The 14,607-nt window shown below is 43.1% G+C and overlaps 1 protein-coding gene across 1 annotated transcript in view; it reads left to right on the top strand.

The window, feature by feature from the left end:
• LOC147698653 (sarcolipin-like) overlaps positions 1-10,023 on the top strand; it is a 39,863-nt gene extending 29,840 nt beyond the window's left edge. The window contains exon 2 of the mRNA XM_086933478.1: positions 9,680-10,023. Within this exon, the coding sequence (XP_086789604.1) occupies positions 9,780-9,875 (96 nt within the window). The 5' untranslated portion in view covers positions 9,680-9,779 and the 3' untranslated portion in view covers positions 9,876-10,023. The remainder of the gene's footprint in view (positions 1-9,679) is intronic.
• The last annotated feature ends 4,584 nt before the right edge of the window (positions 10,024-14,607 follow it).

The raw sequence follows: 14,607 nt of genomic DNA, 5'->3' as shown, positions 1-14,607 counted from the left end.
ACCTTTGGCCTTTGCTGCTTTGATAACTTTGAGTAGATCGAAGTACTCTAAAAAATAAATGATTATTCCTGTAGGTGTCTGAGTAGACTATGCAGAGTGAGAAGAATGTCCAAGTCTTTATGCCTTTTGTATATTCAAAGGAGGGGAGGTAGGTAGATTTAAGACTTTGGGAAGAAATTATTGGAAGATGTGGGATCTGAGTTCTCCACTTTCAACCAGACCATAGATATGCAGGTTATTTCTTCTGCTGTGCTTCTCTATGTCTTCAGCATGCTTTTTTAAGGACGATACTTCAGATTGCAAAAATTTAAAGTCTGGGCAGTATCTTCAAGCACCTCAACCCTCTGTTCCATCTGATTAACTCTATCCTCCACATATGCCCATTTATCATCCAGAATTTGAAGTTGTTTATTAGCTTCCTCCATGTAAGGCTTCAGTGCCCACTTTTTCTTTCTCAAGGAGGAGCTCCATTGAATTTGCAGAATTACATTTTATGGGCAAGGAAGGAATCTTTTTAATTCTTTTATTAGTTGAGATATTAGAAGTTGCAAGAAGTTTAGAGGATATTTTGGTAATAGAGGAGGATGAAGAGCCAACCAAACTAGAGGAAGATATTGAAGAATTCTGACAAGCATCCCCAATATCCTCCATATCTTTCAGAACAGAGAAGGAATTAGAGTTAGTAGCTCTGATAATGTTCTTGGTGACGGGTGATTTAATGGTGGCAAGTTGAAGGTTCCTGGTCCTACCCATATGGGATTCGTAGAATCAATTAACCAAAGGGACACAATACTAATTCAAAAGTGACAGGCAGATATAGTCAAACAAGCAGCTTGCTGAAAAAATCCAGAGTTTCTCCCAAGATGTAAACAAAAATTAACAATATTATTAAGAAGATAGTAGAGGCGATAAATACATTTTTAGAGTGGCTGGTATTATGAGGCAGCAGAAATCGAGCTTAACATATTGAAAAATAGAAACAAAATGAGGTCCTGACAAACCCTGATTGTGAAGTGATCTCTTTTAAAAACGCTATTAATCATGCCTACTCTTTTAATGGACTCCTTATCTATCGACAGCCGGGCCTTGGAGACAACTTTATACATACTCTTGGGCAGCTACAGGAGTACAAAGTCAATTCCCAGGACTACACCATTCTAGGTGATCTTAATTTTCACCTAGAGAATCTACATGACAAAGACTCCAACGTCCTTATTGATTTGATGACCAGTGCAACTCTAGAACAGATCATGGGAGGCCCCACTCATAGAGCAGGTCACCTGCTGGATGCCGTCTTTACAGATTGCCCTTTTCTGGAATTCAAAAGAATACTTCAACTACACTGGTAAGATCATTCAGCAGTTTTATTGACTTTATCGGTATCTACCACCATTGGCAACAAGACCTTTCTAGTCAGAAGGCACAAACGGTACCAATGGCACAGTTTAGACACAGTTGAATTTAGCACCCTACTGGATAAAAGTAGACGACCTTCCATATCCTGTGATCCAGAGGTGGCATCAATTGAATATCATTCCTGGATTGCCTCGACAGTCCATACTAACACCCCTGAAAGCAGGGAAAACATGCAGAGCCTCCCCTACCGAGCCCTGGTTTTCAGAGGACGGTGGAGACAGTCCTATGACACCACTGAGAAAGAAACCTACAGGGAGTTGATTGCATAGTACAAAGAATTGATTCACAAAACAAAAAACAACTATTTTTCAGAGAAAATTCAACCTGCTAATAACAATACCAAGGAACTTTTCGCTACGGTTCTGAAACTTAGACGTATTCAGGAGACTAGAAATACCATAGTGGATCAAACCTTTTGCAATACCCTTTCTTCTTTTTTCTGCGAAAAGGTATGCAGTATTTATGATATATTCACCCTTAGAACCTCAAAGGTTATGAGTAGTTCTACTGTCCTTAGTAATGGAGCTCAGGTCAGTTCAATAGTTTCTAATGGTCCTTCAACTACTGACCCAGCCCGATTTTTTAACTTCCCGCCTATCTCTCACGACCAGGTTGACAGTCTCCTTTGTTCCACTAAAACAGGGTCACCGATTGATCCCTGCCCCCCAAAATAGCTCATGCAGCTGTGGATCTTATTGCACATCAATCAACCTTATTCTCAAAACAAGAATATTCCCAAAAAATGGGAAAAAGACTTCCATTTTGCCTTTGTAAAAAAAAAAAGACCTAGACGGATCGAACCCAGGTAGCTATTGCCTAATCTCCCGGTTGCCCTTGCCGGCGAAAACTCTTGAAAAGTTCATGAATCAAGAACTGACAACTATTATTAATACCAACTACATCCTTGGCCCCAAGCAGTACGGATTCAGGAGTGAGTGCAGCACTGAGCTTGCCTTGATCGCCGCAACAAAAGAAATCAGACGCTCAGTCGACAACGGAGAAATGCCGCCGTGATCCTACTAGATCTTTCTGCAGCTTTCAATATGGTACACCATGGCCTCTTGGTAAGTTGTCTCCAAAAAATCGGCATAGGTGGCGCAGCCCTCTCTCTTGTTAAATCTTTTCTGAAGATCGCAAGCAAATCGTGGTACTGGACAGTTATGCATTGCATGTGGGGCTCGTCTCTGAGCCCCACCCTATTCAATCTATACGTCACTCCGTTGGCCAGGCTTATCAAATCATTAGGCCTCGCAATGGTATCATATGCAGATGATAGACAGATTATAGTTTCCATTACTAATAATATTCAAGAGAATGCTCACAATTTCCAAATCTGCATGCAACAGGTATGAAAGTGGATGTCGGAGAACTGCCTCAAATTAAACTCAAATTAAACCGAGGTTCTGCTCTTTGGCATTAACCCTTCTCTCTGGTCTCCTATCTGGTGGCCTTAGGAACTTGGCCCGCTCCCAACTCTGGTCATAAAGACAAAAAACTAGGAATTATTTTCGATACAGCTCTGTCTTTTACACACCAGGTAAAAGCTATCAAGTCATCTAAGTTTCTCACATTGAAAAGTTTGAGAAAGATGTTCCCTTTTATACCGCTCAACCTCCAAAAGACAGTTGTTTCTGCGAATATTTTATCTAGGCTAGACTATTATAATGCCCTCTTCGTGGGTATTCAGAAGAGTCTTCTTAACAAACGACAGGTCCTTCAGAACTCTGAGGCTCGTCTGCTCTTTGCGATTCCTAGACAATCAAGCTCTCAAATTTCTCCATTGGCTTCCGGTGGAGAAGCGGATTGATTTTAAGGCTCTCTGTATTGCCTTTAAGGCCCTTCATAATCACGGACCGGACTACCTAAAAAATCAGTTTCGCTGGTATGTACCTCTAGAACGAAACCTTTGATCCTCATCTCATAAGCTTGTAGAAGTTCCCAGATTCTGACTCTCAAACTGAAGAGGCAAAAGCTTTGTTAATGCCACTGGCGGATTATGGAATTGTCTTCTAACTAAGCTAAATAATTCCCCTGATGTTCTCTCTTTTAGGAAAGGCATTAAGACCTGGTTATTCACCCATTAGATTTTCTGTCACATTTCAAGCTCTGGGCATAACTTGGTGGTCACCTTAGGTTCCTTTCCTGCTTAGCACCTAGACGCCCTTGGGTATTAGTTGCACTTTATAAATAAATAAATAAATGGACGCCAGCTGTGACTCATTCCATCACAAACTACGCCATTGCCCACCCGTAAGTGGGGGAGGGGGGAGTTTAGCTGATTGACAGCTCCCATTACTTCTAAGCACACTTCAATCTTTTTTTTTACGTTTTTATGGTTTCTAAGTAATGCTTTATTATTTGCTTCATACTCTCCATTATTTATATCTTAACCGTGTTATTACCGAAGTATTACACACGTTCTAGAGGGCCTCTAAGGAGTAGTCTTTATGCTTTAGCTAAGCCACCAAAGGATAGACTTTGAGATAAGACACAAGTTACCCCAGTGATGTCCCTGGCCAGGTTGTTTGGTAACTCAGTCACAACACCAAGGAAGACTGTGACCTCTTCTCCCCCTCAGCATACCAGACAGATTTCTTTCAGAGCTGGCGTCAATGAAATTATAATTTGTATGAAATGTACACATTCCAGACAACTTCGAAAATAAAAATATAGTGTTCATGTCAAGACTAATCCCAGAAAGCTTGCAAAGAAAGAGGAATGTTCGGTCAGTTCCCTGGTGAAGATGAAACAACTAGTCTAACGACTGAAACTGTTAATCAAAAGAAGCAGACTATTTGAAACAAATAGAGATTGGTTTGACATTTTTATCTGGATTCCATGTTCCTGATCTTACCTGAAAATACATTTCCACCTGTTAAAGCTCTGTACAGAGAGGAGATCTCCCTCATGGCCCCAAGGACCAAATGCAATAACTGGGAACATTTTTTAGAGAATAGGAAAAGGTGAGACTGGTCAAAGGGGTGAGGGTGCTATCACAAGTGGGAAACCCGAGCTGAGAATGGACATCTGGATGAGACCTAGAACTTTCCTTACTCTCCCCTTCCGAAATCAGCAGTCTTGCCTCTCCTAGGTAAGTCATTCATGAGTAACGAAAGCAAAAGACACTGCATTATGATGTAGCCATTGAGGAACAACAAGAGGCAGATCATTAGATCCTAGGCCTAATTTACAAGTGAATAATGATTGGACATCATCAACAAAACAGCGTATGTGCCATCAGTCCACCTCCTCTTCCACACCTTATTTAGAATAATGGGGAAGGCTGCGTTCCTGAGGCAGAGGTGCCGCCTGTTTTGGTTCTGGAGACAGCAACTATGAGCCATTGCATCAATGGAAATGGCATTAGAGTAGAAGGTTAGGCTCCTGAACATCATTCCTGCTGAGGGCCATTTGTCTGCTTCAGCCAATAAAACTACGGCAGTTCCTACTAGAAACACATATGTAAATATCTCCAACAAGCTGGGAGAGAACAGCTTGTGGCAGAGAGTACTAGGATTAGTTGAAAAGGACTACTAGTGGGGAGGCCTAGCTTCAGGAATCACACACATCTGGGCCTAGCTTCAGGAATCACACACATTTAGAGTGTGTACAAGGAATCACACACATCTGGGCATAGCTGCATGAATCACACACGTCTGGGCCTTGTAAAAGGAATCATACGCATCTGGGCCTACTTCAGGAATCACACACACCTGGGCCTAGCTTCAGGAATCACACACATTTAGGGTTTGTACAAGGAATCACACACATCTGGGCCTAGCTTCAGGAATCACACACATCTGGGCCTAGCTTCAGGAATCACACACATCTACCATGCTGGCATGGCATGGCCTCCCTACCACCAGAAAATGGCTCCCGGCATGCGTACGGGAGTCATTTTTGGGAAACAATGTCCACAGTGCCCTAGACATCCATAGATTTTGCATTCTGAGCCACCACAATACATAAAGGTCATAGGCAATTTGGCAATAAAGTCCTGACTGTGCGCTCCGACACCTTCCCTGACAACATATAAGGTGAGAATGAGGTGAACGCAAACTGAACTTTCTAAAATTTGTCACTTATGTTCTTAAGGAAGTGGTGGGAAGGGACATAATTGTATGCCTAGGGTCTTACAACTTAGTAATGCAAAGCAGCAGGAGCCCAAAGAGCATTGGGACATGGTTCTTATGAGAAAAGTTCACAACGGACCACTGTTATTTTTACACAAGCGCTTCAACTACACTGACAAAGGGAATTCAGCTTGAGAAAACCTGATCTGCCCCCGAACACTTCCTATAGAACTTTGGCCGCAATACCACAAAATCACACCAGTCTTGTGAAGAGAGGTCTGCACGGAGTGGATCAACATCGGGAATAAAGCGGCTACATATTAAATGTTGCATAATCTGCTTGCAACAGAACATATCCTGAATACCTGTTCTGTACCGGTACAATAATACTAGCTATCAAAATGGCTGTTCCCAGAGAGCTTGCAAAGATAAGGAACAGTTCAGTCAGTTCCCTATTAAAGATGAAGCACCCCATGGATGGCCAACAGGAAGGTGCCAGGGCCGCCTCCTCTGATCTAACTATTGAGGGTGTTAATGAAAAGAAACAGCTTCTGAGTGGATTGCAAATTGCTGGTAAGGTAGTGGCAGCTTTTGAAAGAAGAAGGGGGCATCACTGGGATGTAAGTACTTTGTCGAGAATCGAAAAGATTGGACTGGCATGTAATGGTCCAAATCAAGGTAGTCAAAGGGGGCGGTGGACCGTCAAGCTTTTACATGGTTTTAGGTTGCTGCCTGGCCACAGGAGATCACACAACTGGGAGAGGATGAGGAATAACAGCCAGAGCTGCCGACTTCGGAACTGGAGAACCAGGTTTGAATCTCGGCATCGGCTCAACATTCTGTGATTCTGGGCAAATCACTTTATCTCCTCGTGCTTCAAATACAAATAAGCATTGGCATAGCCAATAGGTCTCGCTTTTGGGACCTTATACGTTTTTAGTTATGCAGCACAATATCCTTGGTGCAACAACGTTAACTGTTGAAGGCTAAACAGTTATAAGGTCTCAAAGGCAAGACCTATTGGCTATGCCAATGCTCGAATACTGCGGGATTTGAAAATGCAATCCAGCTCATGTGACCCCTATTAAAGGCAGGGCAACCGTAACAAGTACCATTTTGGGACTATCGCAGCAAAGACATTGAGACAAGAAGCCGTACCTTTACCAGAGAAAAAGAGAGTGCTCTTGGGCATCGGGCTTGAGCAGGAGGTCATCGTGGAAAGAGAGGCAGCGGATTGAAATCACCAATGCGAGCCCTGAACACTGACCAGAGGTGAAAGGCGGGCAAGTGTTACCCTAGGGCCCGCCCACAGAGAATGAAGACCAGCATCACTGTTGCAGCCCGGGACCTTCGTGAAACAGTGAGTGGCACCCGCCTGCGAATTAAGACTGGCATTATCGCTGCAACCAGGGCACTCATGCGGAGGAGGAAGTCCACACCTACCAGGGGTCCGCATACAATTAAGACTGGCATCATTGCTGCAGCCCGGGTCATCCATCGGATGCAGGAGAGAATGAGCGCCCCAAAGAGACCCGCCTACAAGTCCAAAAGGAAGTGGCAATTTAAAGTTACAGGCAGCATGGGAGACAAGTGCTGTGCGAGTACGTCAGGCAGAGTGCGAGGAGCGGGTTAAGAAGTCCAGAGGAGGTCCTCTCACTGCCAGAAGCCAAAACCAGGGCAACGTGTGAAGGCTAAAGGTGGCTCAGACAAAGAGATGAAGGTATGGGGGCAAAGGCCAATCGGACAGAGGGTGACGCTGTGGGCAAGGCTGGGAAGCAGAAGCCGGGGACTGCTTGGCGGGCTTGAGGCTTGAAGAAGGAAACAAGTGGGACGGGTGGGGGGTTTGCGCGTGAGGCCTGAAGAAGGAAACAAGTGGGAGGGGTGGGGGGAGTGTAGGTGAGGCTTGAAGAAGGAGGAGAGAAGACTCCCAGCAGATACACTAGTACGGAGTACATGGCGGCTGTGCGCGTGACAGCGCGCCTAACCGCAAGCTTTAGGCCACAAGCAAAAGCTTGTGATCGGATTTCTAAAGCCCACTCACTAAATGTCTCGCCAGACCAACGCATGCGCTGGCTTAGGCGAGACCTAAAAATGAATGTGTCCTTGTATAATGTAACCAGTGTTTATGTAAGTAGCTCTGTGTTTATGTAAGTAGCTCTGATACCTTAGTGCCTAGTTTGCACTATAATAAAAGTGTAAAAACAAAAATAAAACTGAGACAATCCAGACAGTTCACCTAAAAGGCTTTGTTCATGATGAGATGCGTCTTGAAGGTAATGTGGGTCGTTTGGCGAGCAAATGCAGATTACTTAGCATACGTGAGATCATACACTGACATATCACGGCAGCTCTATGCTTAATGAAACTGTGATAAGATATATTATACTTATATTTTTGATCTTGCCTTTTAAGAATATAGGTTTTTGCATAGGAGTTTCTGTGTACTCTGGTGATGCTCCTTGTAATGATGTCATGAAATTTAAGGCCACAGGATGTTGAGTTCTAGTTTCTTAATTGGAGGGAGTGTCTAATGGTCATGTGATGTCATTTCCTGTGGGGTCATCTGCAAGTCAAGGAGGCATGATATCACTTCCGCTATCCCTGTCATTTTGAGCAACTGAAATCTTTGCAGTGTATTCTGCCTCAATGGTGCTCATCATGTGTTGGCTCCTCCCACTAATCACTGCATACTCGGTGGGCCAGTTTAGTGCCCAAGAATATAAGAGTGTAGGCCATTGAGTAATTCTATGTATTACTCATACATGTGACTAGAGCTACTTTTCTTTTTCCAGTTGTACTGAACAGAAGTGGTTCCAGAGAGCTTAACTATGTACTTGTTAAAGTCCTTTAATGCCTTTTTTGCTTCCCGGCGATCACTGATCTCGTTGACAGCCTAAATGAAGTAAAGGTATTACAACCATTAACCTGCTTTCAACATGACATTATCTGTGCATTACCAGTACTTACCTATAAGTCCAATGTAGACGCTGTAAATTATTTTTTCCATGTTTTGGCTTTTATATTGACTTTCATACTCACTTGACTACGCCACTGTAAAAGGTACATTGATATGTAAAACATGCAAGTCATTAAGAAATATTGTAACACCCCCACGTATTTGTCCGACGTATACATTGTTGTAAAAGCATAAATTGTCCAGGTTCTTGCACCCACCACACTAGACAGTCCTCCTACCTTTATCGAAACCTTTCAAAGCCCCCTCCCCACCCATATTGACATTCTAACCCATCAGGTTCAACCAGAGTGATTGATCTGTACCACAGATACTGCAACAAGGTTTCAGGTATAAATTATAGGTAAAATTTCCCCTACCACATGGGCACAGGCTTAATCAACATCCTAGACCTGAGCAACACATATTGTAACAAGAGTTCCCCTGGTTTGTCTACCCCAATCTATTTTGACAAAGAAGCAATGTACATACACTATTCAAACTCCCCCACCTCTCCAGCAAAGACTACCCCCACAGTGACATCAGACTGTCAACCTTTGTCACTGAAACTATGATCAAAACTACTCCAATGCACCTCACACAAATCCTAATCCGATACATCCCTAGCCACAATGTCTACTTTACCAATCCACACAACCCCAACCTACCATGCATAATGTTTATGTTCAATTTCTTCAAAATATTAAGTTTACCTCCACTGGATGCCAGTCCTCTTTTATCATTGATCCTGAACAGCTTTCCCTTATTCAAGATTTTTAAAAAGTCACCTGGTGCAGTTTGAGTATCCATCACTGATGTCCTCCGCCTAGTGCATATAGCTACCTTAGTCTGTAAATCAAATCACATCCCCAGCCATTGACATCACCTCAATGCAGCATTATTGAATGCATCATATACTAAATGAGCCTACTGCCATTGTCTATGCCTAACTAACCATGCATCATTGTCTCACCCATTTCCCTGAATCTAGACACATAAACTGATACCTGTTAGAAATGACTTTTTGGTTACACAATGACAATTAGACAGACAGACAGACACATGCAGAAAGATCTAACAGGCAGGCAGGAAGACTGTTGAGGACAAAATGTGATACATTTTGTTATTCTATCTTATGTTTTGTCTTTTTATTTTATAACTCAGTGCAAAAATAAACATTAAGCTATAATACTGATTGTGGAATAAATGGTAATTAACATGTGCTTGTACATTTTAGGATCAGCTGAATTGTTCCAGGACTTTGAAATCACATCTTGTCCGAACATCCCTTGAGGATTTCCTTCTCTTGCATAGCGCCCTCACAATCACCTGTGAGCATGGAGCGATCTACCCGGGAGCTGTTCCTAAACTTCTTTGTGGTGCTGATCACTGTACTCCTCATGTGGATCCTTGTAAAGTCCTACCAGCAATAATGGACTTGGCAATGCTTGTGGGAGTATCCACCAGGGGCCTCAGCCGTCCACTAGTTCACTTCCTACAGGATGAGTAGATTTCTAAAGGTTTCTCATTGTGTTCTGCCACGACCAGCACTGCTTACAGCAACATCAAGATCTTGAAGACGTGAGATGAATGGATCCCAAGTAGAAGCCATTGGCCACCCGTATCTGAACTCAAGTCAAAGAGTTTGATCTGTATTCACCATTGTGAAGTCAAATGTGGGCAGAGAGCAACATTATCAAACCAACGTCGATTGCAATTGTGACTTTGTCCTATAGTTGTAGCCACTTCAATCCACAGCTCTTGGGTGTGACTGAAATTAGTACAATGGCTTCCTTATGCAATATTTTCTGATGAAACAAAAGGATTTCATGTTAATCTCAACCTCATGTCAGCATCATGATTATCTACTGTTACTGAAGAAAAGTATATTACTCCTCCATTGCTCTTCCAACTTGAATAAAACCAAAGTTTACTTCATTTTTAGGCTTGTTTTGGTGTTCTTCTCAATGATGAGGTGATCAAGGATAAATGGGTAGTCATACATATTTTAATATCGAAAGTTAGTAACAATGAATCCTCATGTTCTTTGCCATTAATCTGCAATTTATCTTAGAGCTCTCTGCTATAAGAACATGAGGTTTGAAATTGCAGTCAAAATAATATGGACGTTATATCATTAGGGGAAAGACGCTGTAGTATTAGCCCAATCATTTCAAAGACATTAGGGTTGATCAATACAAGTTCAATTATTTACCTACATAAACCAACAAACATATCAAATGAAGATATCAATTACGTATCTTCTATTGCAATAAGGAGTCCTGCAATTAATTACATATTTGTATGACCACAAACACCCAAGAAGGCAATCATTGCAATGGAATGCAAGCATCAGAAATGCAATGGTCTCACATTTTTTTGAGTTAGAGCTATTGGCATCTCTCAATAGATACGGGACAAAAATTGGCACTTTACAGGTGCTGAACACAGCATTGCTCCGTGAAACGGTCTGAAAGCCTAAAACAATGTTGTTAGCCTACAAAATAAAAAGGCAGATCAGGATGACCAGGAGGAACCACAGAAATATTTGGATGGCCAAAGCAAGCAAACAATGAGTGAAATCGTCTGATCGTAACCCAAGCACGCAAAGGCGGGAGAATCAGACCCAATGCACCAATAAAAACCCTGTATTTCTAAATAGCACAACAACGAACAAATGGCAATTCTTGGGCATGCCAAAAGCCGATAGAGGAGATAAGATAAGGTCTTCCAGACAGCGCATGCGCACCGCCTAGGCTCAAGCTAAAAATAAATGGCCTCAAATGAACCAACAGACCTAGACTATTACTACACATTGATGCAAAAAACTGTAAAATCTACCTTAGACGTCTAGCATGTTAAACACACACATACACAATAAAGCACACACAATGTGAATCACTACAAAGGACACAAAAAAGTAGACTTTATTTAAAGTACATCAAATACAGCACGCAGATTCATAGGAGAAACGCATGTTTGCCTCACATAATGACCCCAGAGATAATGTTAATATGCTCTATGATAATGAGATCTAACGGATAGTCATTGTATACAAAATTAGCATCTCAAAAGCAACCAAACCAGTTTCAAGACTGAATGGCACATCACTGATGCATTCAAAACACACGACACACACACCTATCACCTTCCCTTCACCACCAGCGAAGAGAAAACACTCAAATATGGAGTTTCAGGAGATCAGTGGCATCCCCCTTCTGAAAGGCAAGTTGGAGTGCACATACATTGCCAGTAAAAAGCACCCACACACATTCCCCTTCATCACCGAGGAGGTGTGCTGCATGAGGTTCAAAAGTATGAATGGTTCTAGTTGCTGGTGAATCTAATGGACGGAAACTTCTTATTCCTGGAGGAGCTGTGGGGAAAATACTTGTCGGTAATGCCGTTGAGAGATATATGGCAAGTATCTATGAATCTTTTACACAGCACTGGCAAGCCTGCTTGCTTATGGAGAAACCATTTCTTTTCCCGCCACAGAGTGTATTGGACTCCCCAGAGAATATGGAGGATGAGAAGAGGGTGTTGTGTAATATACCAAGTGTGGGCTTGAGAAAGCAAATTATATCTACATGTTTGTGGAATGTCTGGGGATCCATAGCTTTTGGGAGGATGTATGCAATGCTCTGGGTGATATTTTTACCATAAAAATTCAGGTAAGCATTCCCCTTGTTATATTTGGGACCATGATGGGCCTGGTTGAGTTGAATAAAGACAGAATGAATATGCTTTTTTATGCGATTCTACAAGCATTGAGGAAGATCTGCAGAAGGTGGTTAAGTTGTCTCCCACCAACGTACATTGACTGGCTGAGGTCGATCACCTACACTTGAAAAATGGGCGCAATAGATTTGGAGGGTAGAAGATATAAGTTTTGGTTGCCTCTGGTGAAGAGGCTGGAGTAAAAGAGTAGTGGAAGTTAGAGCATACCCTTACATCCATTTTATGCTCTGGCACTTCGATATCAGGTTGATTAGCCACAATGGACCCAAGAATCAGCAATATATCCCTCCTCGGTGGAGTTTTCCCTCTGAGACAAGATCATAAACAGGAAAAGATCTTAGAGGAGTAAATGAGGAAAAAAAACATATGAATGTGATAGTTCTCAAATTCGTGGCCTAAAAGATCGAGAAGTATATTACTATCCGCAATTTAAGGATAACATATGAAAATTGCCTTATAGTCCCAAAATTCAGCAAATGCAGATCAGGTGGTCGGAGTTTTTCAGTAGTGGCCCCCGTTACTTGGAGCTAACTGTTGGACAAGATTCATCACGGAACTGGTTTTAGGCTATTTTGTAAATTTCTAAAGACATGGCTTTTTTACTCAATCTTACGGAAGCAACTCCTGACCTATTTCTCTCCCAAGAAACCGTAGGTGAACCTGCGCCTTATAAGTAGTACTAACATATTATAACATCTACTTTAATCGCAAAGGATACACCAAATTCAATATCTAGCGCGTGATATTCAAAATATTTCCTAAGTTGATGCAGCCATAGACATGTCAGGTCCCTGCAAGACTGCAATGACATAGAAACCAGAACTGTGTCAGGTAAAGTGAGTCACTACATCAGCAACATGACACAGAGACCCCACATAATGCTTCAACTACTCATGACTACCCTCTAGGCCCCTAGATAGGTGATAGTACCATAGCACAACTTGGCAACCCTGTAGCAGAGGAGTTACAAAACGGCACGGCTCAAGTTACAATGTACCACTGACATGGATGTCATTTAGGGGTCACCAGGGGTCACTGCAGCAGCCCCTGGCATGTCTTATGACACCTGGCACTGACTTTGCGACCCATAGCGTCAGCAGTAGAAAAATCAGTGCCAGGAACAGAAGCAGCTTGTCCTTATGGACGTTGGTGGGGGCTTCACTGTCCTTATTTTCTGTCAATTTTTTATTACACTAATAGTGACTAATATTACACTTCTTGGTCGTGCGGCGCTTTTTAAGATGGTGGCGCTACTGCAATTCCTATATGCGTTGCAAAACACCCCATACCCGGTCCCATCAAAATACCTCAGTGCGATAGAGGCGGAGATGACTACTCTGCTTTGGGACGGGAGGGCGCCCCGCATCGCTCTGAAGAAACTAAGCAGGAGTTGGTATGATGGTGGAATTGCTTTGCCTGACATCAGAGCATATTATTGGGCCTCCCAGCTTGTCCCGATCAACCAGTGGTTGCATGTCCCCCACGAAGAGCCAGAGTTCAGGCTTGACAGACATCTTCTTGAGCCTGCAGGGATCATGGATGCCCTATATAACAAAAAACGAAAGCACTCGAAAGCACTCGATCACCGGATCAACACTACACACAATACGCATCTGGTTTGTAGCTCAGCGCGCATTGGGATGGGAGGGGGTGATCACCCTAGCAATGCCGTTATGGGACACGCAGAAGCTTGGAAGGCTGGGTAACTCAAAGGGGTTCAGAAAAAGGGACAGCATAGGTATATCGACGGTAGGGGACTTGTGGCAAAAAGGAGAAGTGGTTCCATTCGCACACCTGCAGACCACCTATGGCCTATCTGAAACCGAACGATTTCGTTTAATTGCAGATTAGACATGCCTTGCAATCATTCTTACCGCCAGGCGTGACCCCAGTGGAGTCCTCGCCATTAGAGGATAGGCTCTTGACAGATCATCTGCAAAAAAAAGGCGATCTCACTGACGTATAAAAAAATTATTAATAATAGACCTGACCCCACGGAGACTGTCAAGGCTGCATGGGAAAAAGAGGTGGGAGACATTGATGAGGCAGACTGGAGGGAGGCGCTGGCTTCCCCTAAAGAGGCGGCAATTCCGTCAAGGCTACGGCTTGTACAACTTAAAATTCTCCACCGCACATACTATTCGAGGGTGCTCCTGCATAAAATTGGGAGGACAGACACGCCGCAATGTTTGAGAGGGTGCGGGGAGCTTGGGACCTTTTTCCATACCATCTGGACCTGCCCCACAATAGAAAAATACTGGATGGCAGTGATGAGGACGCTCTCCCAGGTCACGGGAATACCTCTATTGCCAGAGCCGAGGTACCGCTTGCTCAATATATGGGAATCAACTGACTTAAATATGACGGCTCAGGGATGGGTGACCCTTGGGGTTACAGTTGCAAAGCGGAACATCGCGCAGCGAT

The sequence above is a fragment of the Lissotriton vulgaris genome, chromosome 8, assembly GCF_964263255.1.
Source record: "Lissotriton vulgaris chromosome 8, aLisVul1.2, whole genome shotgun sequence".
In the NCBI taxonomy this organism is placed as follows: Eukaryota; Metazoa; Chordata; class Amphibia; order Caudata; family Salamandridae; genus Lissotriton; species Lissotriton vulgaris.
Note: the sequence above shows the minus strand (reverse complement) of the source record. Positions and strands in the feature narration are given on the sequence as shown.